The following is a 16,217-nucleotide window of genomic DNA, read 5'->3' as shown; positions in this document are numbered from 1 at the left end:
TTGTATTTAGTAACAGTGCTGTCTCAAAACATGGTACTGACCACTTCAAGGATTTCAGATCAGGTTTATCAAAAATAAAAGCAATAAAGTATATTAGAATACTTCATCGGTTACTTTCAATTGACTTCTGAAATATCCACACCAAACTCTTCGGATATCCTCTACAGCAATCCTTCCTAATCTTGAGTATATAAATTCTGCCACTTCTGAACAGATACCGATCAAAAAAATCTGCAGTGCATTTCCTTTACCATGAAAAAGGAAGTTTCACTGCTCTGGGTCACTTTGAGAAGCCAGAAATAAGCTGAACTCCTCCTTCATACAGACCGCACTTTCAAAAGTTGGCAGGAAAACAGAAGAATCTAGTTTTATCCCCATTCACTGCTAAAGAAAAGTGTACTCTCATACTCATATCAAAGTGTTTTATAAACTTTCAAATCAGTGGAAAGGTTCTGTATGGAAGAAAAAAATAAGGTAAAACCCAGCTAAGGGTTTTAGTAGACATTTTATAACACTTCAGATCCACATCCACAAAATAGGCACTATGGATTAAAACATTGCTTTTTCAATTCAGCAATTATTTTAAACAATTTGGGAGAAGGAGTTATCTGCCTGTGTTCTAAAAACAAACAGAAATCTTTCACAGTTCAGACTTCAATTTTCCCTCTAAACACATGCAGAGTAAAGGTTTAATTCCCCCTTATAGACTGAAAAACAAAGGCAAGGATTCACACTGAAAAAAAACAAAAGCAAGGATTCACTTATTTGCCAGACATTACATGGAAATTTCTGAAAGCACCAAATATTACAAGTCATAATCCATAACATTGCTTTTCAACATTATTTGACGATTGACAAGATCTAGGAAAGCTGGTACCTACAAGAATAATTCCATAACAGTGCAACTGATACAAATCCACACTGCTATGAAAATCATTTGAGTTTCATTCTCACCCCCCCATACGTAACTGAAAGTTTCCCAAGTATCATGAGAACACTGAACACATGTAGAAAAATTCACGGTTTGTAAGTAAAACAAATCAAAGCAAATCTTAATATTAGCACCTGAAGGCACGTAGAGAAAAAATGCTAAGGTACATACCTGTAAATCTGTTGAATATTTTCAGCTTTGATTTCCTTGAGGATTTCATGGTAGGTATGAGGGTTATTTGGTTCTGGAGATGCTGGGGGAGAAGGACATTTCTTGCCTGAATAATATCCTATCACAATTCCAAAAATAAATACAATCAAAGCAGTGCAAAATACTTTCAGTATCTGAAAAAAGTTGCAGCGGTTATTCTTTGGTGCCTGTCTTGTGTAGTGTGAGATGTAGTCAGGGTCTTCCTGAAGTCGCTGGAATCTTCCTTTAGGAGAAACCGATGGCTGGATGGGCTCAAGATCAAGGTCAGGGCTCTGTGAGTTTCCCAGATGATGCTGGACTGCACCATCCAGTCGGAAATGGTCAAAGCCAGGCTCCTCCAGCTCTTTTTCCATGTCCCATTCCAGTTCCAATGCTGTGGCCTGGAGGTCATCATTGTCAAGGTATGGAGAATGTCCCTGTGCTCTCTGGTCTGCATTCACTTTGTGATAGGCCATCTTTTTATCTATTAAAATAAATTAAAAACAAACACAAAAACATAAACATTTGCTTCCTTATGTCCATGTAAACAATTTATTATGTCTCCTTTGTAAACCTCAGAGAAATGAAAATACATATTAAAACGCAAAACCTGGGTTCTCAGTTTCACTCTGCCCATTTCCATCCTCCTATTAACCTTTGTAGGATCAGTAGTCACACAATCATCAGCGAGGAAATAAGATATTTAAAGGGATAGAATATATTGCAAGGATATGAGGAAAGGGAATTGACAAGTACCAGTAGCAAACAGAAAAGTTAGACCATTATTTTGTCAGTCTCCAATCTCCAAGATAGTAATAAAAATTTGAGCGAATGCAGAGTTTCTAAAACAATTATTTATCACCTGAAAGTAATTTTAAAGCTTAACTGTGTGTATCAATTTCATTGCACACACCACCCAAAATAATGCTGTTAAAATAAAGTTGAAAAAATAAAAATAACTAATTTGCCTGATCTGATTCTAAACACATGGAAACACTAAGTTAAAAAAGAAATTTCAGGGTGACACTGTACTTACACATCAATAAAAGACTTCCTTTTAGATGGAACATTCTATTATTTATAGCTATTTTAAATGCATAGCTCCTGAATGACTGATGAATTTACTTAGAAATTGTCCCAGCTGTTTTGCTCCACTTATTTTTTGCCATTTTAATGAATCAAAACCACTGGCAGGTACGTATTTATATCAAAATCATTCCTTTAATAGCAAGGCACTATCTGTGGTGCTTCTAGATATTTCTATGGAAGCATGAACCCTCTAAAGGGAACTCTGACCTCCAGTACAAACATTCAAAGTCAATTTTCAACAAATCGTTTTCAACGGACTGCAACAATAGGGTGCCATTTTCCTCCATACTTTGACAATAGCTATTCCATCACATAAGCATCTGTAATTTAGGGCTTTTCAAACATCAGGCAGACTCATCAATTAGAATAAAATGAAGATTAAGATATTAAAGTTCTCGCAGTGATAGATATCAAACTGACACCTACAACACCACATTATCCCTCCATTTTTACATTTTAAGGCATTTTCTTTCTCTAAGACTTACATCCAGATAACATTATTGAGGCCACATAATAGATTAAGCTACTCAACAGCAAAGTAGAATTTAGCTTTTGTGCAGCTCTTTGAAGAGAACAAACCATTAGAAAACACTGATATAATGAAACAGCCTATTGTCCACTGAAAGACTATCTTGCTCTCTACAATTTACAGATCCTTGTGCAGCCATATAAATATCCCCTGTCTATAACTGTCAGGCAGTCCAGCAACAGCCAAGAGAGCATCTAGTTGAGGTATGTGTTTCCAGGGTACCTATTGTATACACTTTGCAAATCAATTCCCTACCTGCAATCTCAGTTCTTCTATATGCAGTGGAAGGAAGAGTATAGAGTAAGCTGAACTACAGCATCCAATTTTGTATGATTAAGTCAAATAACTTATTTAAATAAAAATAAAAAATGTTTGTATCTAACTGCTAGTTGAATCAACAAACGGCTTAAATCTGTAAAGCTTTTATTTTGCCCTTGGTGTAGCAGAGTGCCTGAAGTGAAACTTTGTGCAAAAAGTTAAAGCACACTGCATAATTTCAAGCACATTTGAATCCATGGCCTTGAATGTTATCCAAGTGTTGCTGGAAAACCCACAGGGAACCTTTCAAAATCATGTTAGTGTCCTTAAGGATCAAAAAATTGTTATCAAAAATATCTTGCCTGAAAATACGTAGATAGTTCAGATCTTTAAAGATTCTGGTCAATTTAGCAATCACTTAAGTACTGCAGTTCTGAGGTACTTTTGTGCATCTTGCCATGATGCATGCTTAAAATTATGCATATGCTTCATTGCTTTGTAGATCAGAGAAAAAACTGGGAAAAAAAATATAGCTAGAGTGCTATAAAGTAATACATGCTTAATTCTTTCAGGAGAATAGAATCATGTATTCATAAAAACGTTAGCTCCAAGGAACCTTTGGAGATTATCTTGTCCAGTATCTCACTCAAAGTGGGATTTATTGCTGCTATCAGATTCCCTTTTTCGGCAGAAGAAACAAGGCTCAAATCAGATGTTTGACTTGCCTCAGTTTCTCAATATCCTTCCTGAACTGAAGAATCCAAAACTGGATGCAACATTTCAGTTGTGGCCTCACAGTACAGGAGAGCAAGAGCTGTCCTAGATCTGCTGAGCCATAATCCTGGTAGCCCGTGGGCTACCTGACTCATTCACAAGTGCAGCGCTTGCCTCGTGCCCCCAGTTAGATGCCTCCTGCAATGCCCAGGTCCTTCACCACTATCTGCTGCTCAGTGAGGTGCCCACCTGTGCTGATGGACAGGTTGTAATGGCCCTGCTCCACAACCCTGCTGGTCTGGCTGAACTTTTGGAAGCTTCTATTTGCTCAACCCTCAGGTTTGGGAAGGTCTCTCTGAACTGTAGCTCTGCAATTCAACAGGTCAACTTCTTCCTCAAAAATATCCTTTGGAAAACTGGGCTAACCGATCTTGAAACTATTTATTTGTCCTTTCGTTCTGTCTTCTCCTTCTTTGCTGGTGAAGGGATTAACTTGCAGACCGTGAATGACAGAGGTCACTATTGGATAACAACTGCTCAACAACCACATCTTTCCAACTCCATTTTAATACTGCTTTTTATTAGAAAATAATTGAAAGAGTGGTTTGTCCTGCAAAAATCATTACTACATAATTTTGACTCTAGAATTCCTACAGTCATTTAACACAAGGCTTTAGTCAAATGAATGATCTTTTATCAGGTTACTACGGTATTACCCATAGCGTAGGAATTAAAGGCAGCTTTAAGATGCCGTTGTGTGGCAAATGATCTTGCTGAGCATATAAATGGTGACCATTGCGTTTCAGTGGTACTTAAGATTTCTCTGCATTTATGACATTTTAAAAACATATGTTATTGTTCAATGAAGTGCGTTAATAAATGTTATTTAAATCTCTACACATAAGCACATAATAAGAATTCCTATGAAATTTCTTTAATGGCTGTTAATGCAGACAAGTAGTAACCATAGTGTAGTTAATCTCAGCAATTCACTATTCACATAAAGCACCAAAATAAGTTACAAAACTTCAGAAAAAAAGCTAAACGAACTAAAGGAAATAATTCAATTCAGTTTTATATTTGAGACCAGTCTTTGGTGTAATGGATCTGCTTAGCAATGCATCTGATTTAGTTAAGGAACACGAAGAAGGAAAGCTGCAGTTAATGTCTTCATTTTTCTAGTAATATTGCCAAGTTCATCATTTGAGTGTAAAGACACAACTTACCAAGAAAAACTGAGATAAGGGCCCATAATGTGTTTAGCTCTGCCAACAGTGATTTTAGAAAAGTGGTCTCCTGATTCTGAATAATCCATATATTCTTCTTATATTAACAGTCCTATTTACTACTTCGCTGGTTAAGGAGGTACCACGACTTAAAGATTATGTATTAAATATAATCTGAGGTAAGAATTTGAAAGATAAAGAAAACTTTACACAGAGAATAGCAACATAAAAGACAATAGAAAAATGGATAAACTGTAAAGTCATGAAAAGCCATTCTGATACTCTAGCTCAGTCTTCCCAATAACACAGACCATAAAAGAACATATTTTTGAAAGATACTTTTGAAAACTTCAGGCGACAGAAAACCCAACCCATCTGCCAGCAAGCTGTTTCAACATTTAATTGTTGTTAAATACATGTTTTATTATAAGATAAAAGAGCAATTGCAAAATGCCAGAAGTCTGAATGTGCACCAAGCAAGCTTGAAAGTTGTTTTATAGGGACAGCAAAGGGGATTGTAAATTGTGGAATACTGGACATAGCAAAGCTGATGACCAATAAAGCTGATGTCCATTTCTATACTTCCACTTATTTGTGGGTAGAATGTTTGTAGCGAAGTATCAATCGTATTAAATATCCTTTCAATTAGGCATACACATGAAATCAAGAAAGTCAACCTTAACAGATCAATAACAGATCATTACTGCCTTAGCAAGTCCATTTCAAAGCTATCTACACGCCTTTGATCTTAAAATAACACATTTATATCCTACCTGATAGGTACATCTTGTTATGAAACCATCAGAAACCTCTTGTGATGTCTTTCCTGCTTGAATCCCTTATCAATGAAGCCTTTGAAAACAATCTAACAAGGACTACATGAAAGGTGTTGCATCTGTATCACCACCTCTAATACCTCCACAACAGAAAGATCAGCTTATACGAATGTTTCATGAAACCAACAAAGACCAATATGAATATATTATGGCAAATTCCCCTAGCTTTGTGCGTGGTGCTGTAGTTGTCAGCTTACAGATAGCTGAGACAATTAGCAGGCTCATTCACAGCAGGCAGAGAGGCAAGCGTTAACATGCGAATGCCTTCTTGGGCCATTTAGCATTCGTTACCAAAAAGGCAACTTTTACCTACAAAATGTACTAAATGAGTTGTGAGTTTTCTGTATAGTCACAGAAAGAAAAAGCTGGGGTTGTTAGTGAATCTCAATTTTAATGATTCTCTATCATTTTAAATGTCTTCTCGGTATTCCCTATACAGTGTTCAACCCCCAAAACAGATATATCATCATCTCTTGGAAGGGCAAATAGCTGCATTTGTTCCAGAAATCAACACCCACAACAGCTACAAGTCTATCAAATGTATTTGACAACAATTTAGTACTTTGTTAAATGAGACGATGACAAGTTTCAGGCCCAGACAAATTTCTCTAGTGATAAGTCCCTGAAAAAAAAAAAGTTTTTTGCAGAAGAGATTATGATGCCCTTGTCAACAGCAACATTACACTACACTGTAATACCAAAAAAATATCATACTTCCATCATCTCTTCCGTAATTTTCCGCGGTAATGATTTTTCCTTTCCTCATGTTTGGGATACATGCTTGGCAACCAGTTTAGTTACAGGAGGAAAATTAAGTTCTTTGTCACTCCGCACAACAACTGTATAAAAAACAAATGACAAAAACCTATTTGTCAGCCTGCTGCCTTTTCAGAGCCTCTGAAGTCCTGGGGCTTGGTGAAAGAAGAATTGCCAGGAAGCTCCTCCTGGCCCAGCATCACAAAGCTAAAGCAGAGGCAGCGGAGGATGTGTGGTCTCCAATATGCTGGGCATGTATTACTAACATAGATCTTCTCCACTCTGACACGTTTAGTTTTTAAACACGTATCTGGTGAAACTGAACTCAGAAATATTTACTGATCTTACAGGAGCTAACAGCATCCATGAAATACGCAGAGCCTACCTAGGAGGTTCATTAAAACTTCAGCTTAAACAGATCGGTATAAATGGCTCAGTTACAGAGGCTGTGCACTTCTTGTCGTACGTGCCTTCGCTTGGCTTCCATTTTCAGAACTGCTTTCCCCTGTTTCTGGTGGGTTCTGGCTCAGCTTTTGGGGTGCTCACCAGCAGCAACCCCAGCCCTGCTAAGGAGCCGCGGACACGGAGCCCTGCCCACTGCTGGAGCTGCTGCCCCGAGGTGGGAAAAGCTCTCCTCACACCAAGGGGTCCTCTGAACAAAAGTGCTGTAGTTCTCATCCCTGCTCAGCATTTCAGGAACATGGAGACATTGTGCAGTTACAACAAACAAAATACATTTGGAAGGGGCCTACCAACAAGAAAACGTTGCCCCAAAAGAAGAAATCAAGTCTGTGTTTCAGCCAGTCCTTGCCATAATTTGGTTTAAATGCAGCCACCAGTGGGTCCAGGGTGAAGCCACCAGCTGTATACCTCTCGTCCCTCGGTCTTAGTGGGATCGGGGGGCTAGCAGCAACCTCCTCTTCCCCCATAAGAAGCAAGCCACTCAGAACTCTTCTGTGAGCACCATTCCCCTCATACAAACTGCCTATATGCTAACCTAATGTTCAGTTTCCCTGCACATGTTTTTCAGATTCAAGGTTTTATCAATAATACATTTTGCATCGCATTTCCCAAGACATAATAATTGCCTTTGAAAGAAAAAAAAAAAAAAGAAAAAGAAAAAAGTACACAAAGCTTTACAAAGACAAAAAAACTATTATTGGGGTATTTGCATTTAGGCTTACAGTTGAATTTTGTGTGAAATAAAATTATTGTAAATGGTGTTTAACTTGAAAATGCTGACAGCAATAGCTGCAATAAGAGGCCATAGCACTTCTTAGGAAAGTTAATTTTATATGACTAATATGTGCTATAGATTATTTTTTCTTTTTCTTAATTTTGCCATCCACTTGCTTGGGCATATTTCACTTCATTTTTTTTTCCCCCAAACAGTTTTTGCTCTAATTACAGTCGATCGTATTTAACTTTTTTTTTTTTTCTTGAACAATAACTTAGTAATTTTAACTTTAAAAATCTGAAAACTGTACACTTGCAGGCTATTAGACTTTAAGGAAACTTGGCTAACAGGAAAAAAAAAAAAAGTAACTTTTATAGATGAGCTACAACATCATAAACAACACAGTCTGAATTCCTGGTTTTAGTCTAGCAATGAAAATATTAACACATTTTTTGAGGGGGAAGAAACACAAAAGATGACCCCCTGAGCAGCTGGGATACAAGATTTTGGGCCCTTAACATAGTCCAAAGATAAGAGGTGGACGTGATTCAGCCCTACAACTTCAGTCTATCACCTGAAGGGATCCATTACCCCAGTAAGACAACATTCAAAATCTATTTTAAAAAACAACTCTCCAGACAGAGGCTTTCTCTATGAAACCTGCATGTGTCACTGAGCTCCTACAATTTTTGTTCCCATAAAAGAGCTAAGGCTCCAGCTGAAGATGGTGAGTACTTTCAAAGACCAGAAAGTAAAACCAGAATTGACAGTGGTTTGGAGGAGGGCAGAACAGAGCCCATCTACAAAATCCCTGTTAGTCCTGGTGATACAACATAAAACCAGCTCCCCTATGCTGGTTCTCAGAGTTTAGGATGAATTTCACAGATCTACCTGGTCACAGGAGATATATCCTAATCTCATCAAGGTTCTATGATCTTCCTATTAGTAAGCAAATCTTTGTAAGTAAATTAGTAAGTAAATCCTATTTGAATGCAAATCTTCTTATCAGTAATATTTCACCTGCAAATCAGGGAGATAAAGGACATATGAAGCCCCAATATTGTATGTTAAGAGTAGTTTTTTGGATAAATCATATTGTAAATGAAATATTTAAAAGGTTGATACACAAAAAACTGTTTCTATTGTCACCATCCTATGATCTTCTAAGTTGCTGTAGAAAGGTAGGTCAGTACTTAAAGAAATAAAAGCTTATTTTAGAGTGTATTTTATATAATTTTTTTCCATTTCTCGCTCAGTGGGCTTTTACTGAGCTTTATCAATTTCAACAATGACATGGAGCCCTTACAAATAATATATTACAGAGCTGAAGATGGCAACATTTACAATTTAGCATTATTGGGATTTTTCTATATTTTGATGAATGACAGCTTTAACGATTCTGTGCATGGTTTATAGCAGAAAACACAGCAAGGCAGCACCATAATTTTCTGCGTTTTTGAACAATCTGTATCCAAAGAATTCAGAAAATAAGCAAGTTTACTTCACAATCACGCCAAATTTATTTTCTGGGTGAACTCGTGAATGTTAAAGCTCAAGTACACAGAGTAAGGTTGCCACAGCAACTGCTTCTGCAAACCAAGATGGGAACGTATTTATGAAAGCACATTTAAATACCCATATACACGTGTCGAGGCACACTGACACTCCACAAACATGGCAGAAGGTAATCGACCTATTCACCTGTTATCGGGCCTTATCTTGCTCCTGGCAAGGCAGGACAACGTTTGCTGAAGCCATCCAGCTGTAGCGACCCGGTGCACGACACAATGCCAGGTTTCTGCATATCGTGGCCATGCATGAACCCTTCGAGCCATTACTCTTGTTTGTAGAACCTCAAGAAGGAGACCTTAATTTGCCATATGATGCAATATTAGAAGATTTAGTGTCACTATAGCTACAGGGAAAGAGTGGAGTGGTAATATGTTTGGTGTCCTTTGACTTTTTTTTCTTCCTCTAAATCTCCACTGAAATAAGCTGTCAAGTTTGAGAAATGTCAGAGTTTGGTCATTTGAGTCTGCCTGGAGGTGTAATTTTGCATGGTGTACAATTCCTGTGAATTTATCACAACATGTTATTTCACACATAGTCAACATGGTGTGACATTCAGCATCCTGAATGCGCCAATGTCTACATGCTGAAATGAGTTTATGATTTCTCTTTAAAGCAAAACCCAAGATGCATTAGTTCAGGTCAACAGAGGAATCCTCAATAGATCCCTAGGACCAAAAAAATAAAAGCAAGCATCCCTTCCTTATGCTTTTGTCTGCACCCACACCTGTTAGGCAGTTCTGCCACACTCTTGATGCAGCCCTTCCATACCAGCCAGCCGTGAGTTCAGTGTGGAAACATCTTACATTAAAAACTGACTTGTTTGCTTAGCTGAGGATCACTTATTTTGTAAACACATTTAAGACCTATGATGAAGTGAATCTGTATGTAAAGCTCTATACATTAGGAGTATCTACGCTTGCAGTACCTTTGCAGGTGCATTTTTCACTTTGGTGTTAGCCCTTCCAGATTTAACTCATGAAAAGCAGCTGGACCTGATGTTCTTCTCTGCCAAGCTCCACCCAGCTATAACCACAGCCCTGGGAGAAGAGAGACAGCTGCTTCCAGGCTATTCAGTTTGCTCACTATTTTGTCTTTGGCCTCTATTTGATGGACTCCCAGTCATCACTTACACACATTTCTCAGCCTTGCTGAGATGGATGAAGATGAGGGTAATTACACTGAATAAATTAGAGAAGCCCATTATCCTAAATACCTCAATTCTCAGTTGTCCATTTCTGACTGCTGTAGTCACTTTTGACACCTACAAATTGACAGATCAACTTTTGTACATGCAAAATTCATCAGACTGCTACTAGACTGAACTCTGAGCAGTTCTTATTAATACTGTGAGTCTGCTCTAACGAACTTAAAGTCATATTTTCTTAAAAAGTAAACACAGTGCTTAACAAAAAACAGAGAAGCCTTCAAGAGAGCGTAATAAATACTTTACAATGTAAAATAAACATATCAGCTCCTTTAGAGGAAAAGGTTTTCAAAAACCTTGATCTTTCAGAGTAGGCCACATTTTGTGCATAGCTATTAAACCTTAAATTGTTTACACAGTAATATTTGGTTTTCAGTTAAAGACATTGATAACTGAAGATAAGCAGTGTGAATTAAGACAAGTTCTAAGATGAAAGAAATATTCTAGAAACATATAGCTTCAGATACTGAGTTAAAGTAAGCAGTAACTGTATAACAGATCCTGATGCTCAAAGATGCCACATTTGCCACCTAAATCACAAGAATCGTGCATGAGCAGAAGGACCAATGGTTTGCACTACTACAGCTTTATACTATCAGCTAAATGTGTGCTGGTGGTCTTTGAGAAGTTCCTGGAAACCCATGTTCAGGAACATGTATGTTCTCGTACAATGTTTCATTCTGACAAAGCAGCGTGAATCAAAAAGTGACAAATTGCTGATACCAGAATGCTTAAATAACAAAAGCCACAAAAGAGCAGCAGTGAATGGCCAGTCACTAAGAATACTTTGCATAGCAGCTAACATATACAATTAGTTCCTCTCAATTTTCCTTTAGATAGCAACATTAATCCAAACATTTTCCAATGACAGCAATGAGAGGAGAATAAGCCCTACCTTCTCTGTGTTTGGGACAAAAAAAACAAAAAAAAAACAAAAAAAACACATTCATTTCACTGTAGAACATGTTACAGCTTCTTAAGAAGATGGGATGATGCATCAGTTAACACCAATTCTCTTAATTCTGGAAAGTTATGTGGAAAAGTTGACAGGAGTCCCCAAATCATAGAAACGTTGGCTGGCGGGGCCCTTTGGGGCGCCCGCGGTCCCACCTCCCACTCACATTGGGACCGCTGCCACAAGCACGCCGAAGCGCCTGGTCCTTACGCTGAACTCATCGAGCATGCAACCAGCGCTAAAGGGTTCAATAGGAACATGGATTATGCAATTTCTCTCTTTTTCTCTACTGCTCATACATCTGTTTCTTATTAAAAATAACACCACTACACAAAAATGCAAAAATAAAACTCCTTAAACCTGTAATAGAACCAGCCTTTAAAATCCATTGGCATTTCTGCCTAAAAAATAAACACAAAAAAGACAGAAACGGAAACATAAACAAAAGCCTTAACACAGAGACGTAACAGCCATGGCATACAAAATTCATTTCCATTAATGAGACAAGGTAGTCCCCAAGCCAGCGCCCTTTGCACGTGAACCATGGTAATCAGATTGTATGAGCATTTGCCAGAAACTCATGGGATAGCAAGCAACTAGAGCTATATAGCAAGCACAGCAGATTAGGAGTTTGCTAAAAACTGCTTGACTTGTAACCCTTGAAAAACATGAATGATGCAGATTTCCTGAACCACAAATAGGGGAAGCATTTCATTTACATGGTTAATATTTTTTGCAGCCTTTGACTCAATTTACATGTCACCAAAATGTGTACAAAATACCCTTTGTGGCATCTTTATGTGAGAAAGTAGAGAATAAACAAACAAGCAAGGGCTGTGTCTACTCAGACTTCGTCACACAAACTTCCTGTATAATACTTTGCTATTGCTCTCCTACATTTCTATAAAGCCTTTCAGTAACTTCAGCAGGGTTGGAGCAAGAAGACAGAAATACAAGCATTCCTACCAGGACTCTGCAGCAGCTCAGCAGGCTTGTGTATGAGAATATACCAGTTCTTCAAAGGTCTAACAAGATTGGATCTAGACTCGAGCAAGCAAGCTTTTCCTTTTTAAGGAAGCCCTATTAAGTGAACCCTTCAGCCAGTAGGAGGAGGAAAACAAATCAGGACTTCAGCTTTCCTTCATCTGGCAGTAATACATTTAATTGCTTCCTAGCTTGGGCTTTATCTGCTGTGTTTTCCCAGTGACAGGAACAGATGGAAACTCTCCCTACTTGAGACAAGCATGTTTTAAAAACACTCGAGAGTTTCAAGGGAATTTCAATGTCATTAGATCTGTAACGCTTTTTATTGACTTTATTCCCAGCCTAATTCTACATCATCTCAATCACCAGTTCTCAAATCACCGTTTGTACAGAGCTAGGAGCCATTAAGAAACCAATGTTCTCAAAAAACAATCCACAAAACAAAGAGAATCAATAAGCCAATTTCCAAAGGATACAATTCTACAAAAACCAAAAATATTATCTGTAACTGACTTTGAATAGGAGTGCAAGAAACATTGCTATTAGTGAGGCTGAATAATATAATAGCCTATTAAATTCTGCAAATTCCTATATATTTACACAATGTTAAAAAAATTAAAAATAAATAAATAAATAAATAAATAAATATATATATATATATCAGAATATGAACGATAGCCTCCTTGCCTGACTTATTTTCTACAATACATAGGTTTCTTCTTGAAGGAAGAAGAAAAGACTTCATAGAATAAATAAATTTGTAACTGATCATCATTCACATACTTCTTTAGTCTTTCAGGCCACTTCTGAGAAATTGCACCAATTGTTATAGCTATTATTATTATTAAGTCCCTGGTCTTCTGAGCTTTTCTTTCTATTATGAAATATAACTAAATGAACAAAAAGTATAGAAAGAGGGAAACAATTCTACAACTTTATGCATATTTTCTTCAACTTCAGAAGTAGAAAACTAATTTTTAGTTTCCCCAGAAATGTCATTCAAAACTGAACATCCCTTGCCTTATTTTACATGTCAATTATTCCTCTTATAAATAAAAAATATGCATTTTGATGAAATAGATTTATTTATTTATTTATTTAGAGAAAATGTTCCCATCATGAAACAACTTAATCGGCTTTATTTATACATGACCTAATTCAAGCTCAGAAAAAAGTGAAGTCAAAAGATGCCCATGAGCTTCCATGGAAGGAGGATCAGGCCATGCTATTTAAAAAAACAGAAGTGTTCTCTTCATTTATGCTGGCTTTTGCAATGAACTGTCTTCCACTGAGCTTCATACTACAAAGTTTTCCGTGATTTACATCAAGGAGAGAGAGGCAAATCAGTCTCCAGTGAAAAGTCACCCAAGCTAATGAAAAATTTAAAATGACTAAATTTATAATTAAGATGAAGCAAGAACTCACATTAGAAAGCAGTTTGTATATTAAGAAAAATTCAAGAGCAAAACGTTGAATGCTTTTTTTTTTTTTTTTTTCTCCAGCAGTGTACACACTCAATCCCCTTTATTTTAGATACAGACGCATACCTATACTTTCTGTATGTATTAGAGGTATTAAGAAACACAGTGAGCTATTTTAAGTACAGCTCATGGCTTTCATAATTTATTGATGAACAAGGACATTATTAAAAATAAAAGACCTTCAATAGCACTTAAACATAACAATGTTTTGAGACTAAATGTCAGACAAAAGGTATGCAAATGTAAAACTCAGTAAGTCTTTAACCACTACTTCATCACCAAATATTCATACCACCAAAACACAGCCTGAAATAACTTGGTTTATTCCAACAATGCAAACAAAATAATTACAATTACACTACCTTTCACGTATATTTGTTACATTAGTTAATATTTTATTTCTTCTCTTTAAAAACGCATCAAAATTACAACTCTGCCTGATTTAATTGAATAAAGATTCAAAGACTAACTTCACAGCTATCTACTCTAAAATGCATGGTCAGAATCTGCTTGAACAAAAGCAGTCAGTACCATTACCTATCTTCATAATTTTGCCAAAAAAAAAGTCCCAAATATAACTGTTACGGTCACACCAAAAGGCTACCACACTGAACATAAAGACAATTAACACCAAAGCAACCGTTATGTCACATCACCATGCAAATAATGCGTAAGCTCTCCATAAACCTGTTCAGACCCGTAATCCATTTCTGTTTTTCCTTTGCTTTTACATCTTGGAAATAATTAAGCCTCCAGTTTAGCCAATTAAAGGCTGCATGCCATTACAAAACTATCCTGGATTTTCTTCTTCCACTGCTAAACTTAGTCGAAAATAATTGCAGCGAATGAAATTATCTACCACAGTTACCATCTGGGACATGAAAGTAAATATTTTAATTATTCCCATTGTAATTTGGGACCCACAAAGACCAGTATTTAGGCTACATATGGAATTTATTTTTATGGATTAATGTCAAAACAGGCAGATGCAACACTTCAAAAGATGGTTGGCTAATTGCCCATAAGCTTTGCTACCTAGAGCGGACTACCACAAAGAGCTGGAAAACGGGAATTTATATCCAGGCTGGTTGTTAAATTGCTGGGTGATCTCAAATGCTAAATTGGATAAAAGACATTGACCTCTGTTCTAAAAGCATTTTGTAGTTATCATTGAAATAAAGAGATGACTCTCTCATTATAGATGTAGATTATCAAAAAACTCCTGACAGTTTTAATGACTGCATATGGAACTTTGTGTGTGGGGAAGGAGAACACTTCAGGCACTGTTACTGAGTGGGTACCTGTAAGTACACATCTAACATTAGGCATTAAAGTGAAAAGGTGCTTGTCCTCCATAGTGAGGCAAAGAGGAAAGGAGGACTTCAATCTATTAAATTAATGAGAAACTGAAAAATAAATATAAAGGGTATGAAATATAAAGAGGGTATTAGCTTCAGAGTTTTGAATACAGCACTGAAAGAAAGGGCTCGATGGCTTTGAAAACAGCATCCGTTTTATCAAGGTCAAAATGACTGCAAAATGAGCAAGAAATTGCATGTGTTACATAACAGAGTACTGTTACCAAAAACCTCTCACAGCACCATCACAACTTAGATTATTCATACAGCCAAACAAAAAACAGAATTAATTGTCACTTAATGAGTCAATTAAGAATTTCCAGTTTGGGTCTAAGGTGCAAGATTAATAATGTTTCCTCCACAGGTTGCCCGATCTATGAAATTCCTAGCCCACATATGTTTGAGATGATCATGTTTTGTTTTTGACATATAACAAACTCCTCCTGTGCACTGCTGGGGCTCCTTAACTCTTGACAGCATTAAAGGAAATTAGTACGCTCCGTTTCTTTGAGCCATACACTAAGTCCAGCAGAATTGACCCAGCAATAATTTTCCATTATGCATCACAGCTTTTATAATTAACAACTGAAAGTGTTTTCTGTTTTGGTTGTTTAAACTAATAAGCCTATCCTCACCAAGACTTTTCACTATTTACTTTCTTAATTCTAATGAAAAATGAAGGTTGATTCTGGCCTGAGACGAGATGTAACTTAAGACTGAAGTCTTAGTCTGTTGGCAACACATGCAGCGTTTTGCAAGCAGCAAGTACTCAGTCAATTAACAAGCATCCAGTTTCCTTGTAAGGCAGGCTGGTATTACAGCAATACCCCTATAAACCATAATTCACTCAGCAACAGACCTGGAACCAATAGACGTTTCCAAAGATCTTCATGAACAGCTCTCTACAGACATACAATTAACCACCACCTGTACTGCAGCTGGGGAGTATGCTCTTCTA

At 37.0% G+C, this 16,217-nt stretch overlaps 1 protein-coding gene across 13 annotated transcripts in view; it reads right to left on the bottom strand.

Annotated features, from left to right (window-relative positions):
• NAALADL2 (N-acetylated alpha-linked acidic dipeptidase like 2) overlaps positions 1-16,217 on the bottom strand; it is a 430,872-nt gene that overhangs the window by 230,792 nt on the left and 183,863 nt on the right. For 12 of the 13 annotated variants that reach the window (XR_011099258.1, XM_068691739.1, XM_068691746.1 and 9 more), the window contains one exon: positions 1,103-1,604. Coding sequence is in view for 12 of the 13 variants with exons in the window: in XM_068691738.1 (XP_068547839.1) it covers positions 1,103-1,604 (502 nt within the window). In the remaining variant the exon portion in view is untranslated. Of the gene's footprint in view, positions 1-1,102; positions 1,605-12,402; positions 12,494-16,217 lie in introns of those variants that run through there. The other variant, XM_068691749.1, reaches the window with a different exon arrangement.

Source organism: Anas acuta, chromosome 9 (genome assembly GCF_963932015.1).
Source record: "Anas acuta chromosome 9, bAnaAcu1.1, whole genome shotgun sequence".
NCBI classification, from domain to species: Eukaryota; Metazoa; Chordata; class Aves; order Anseriformes; family Anatidae; genus Anas; species Anas acuta.
The sequence above is the reverse complement of the archived record's forward strand: the minus strand, read 5'-3'. Positions and strand labels throughout refer to the sequence as shown.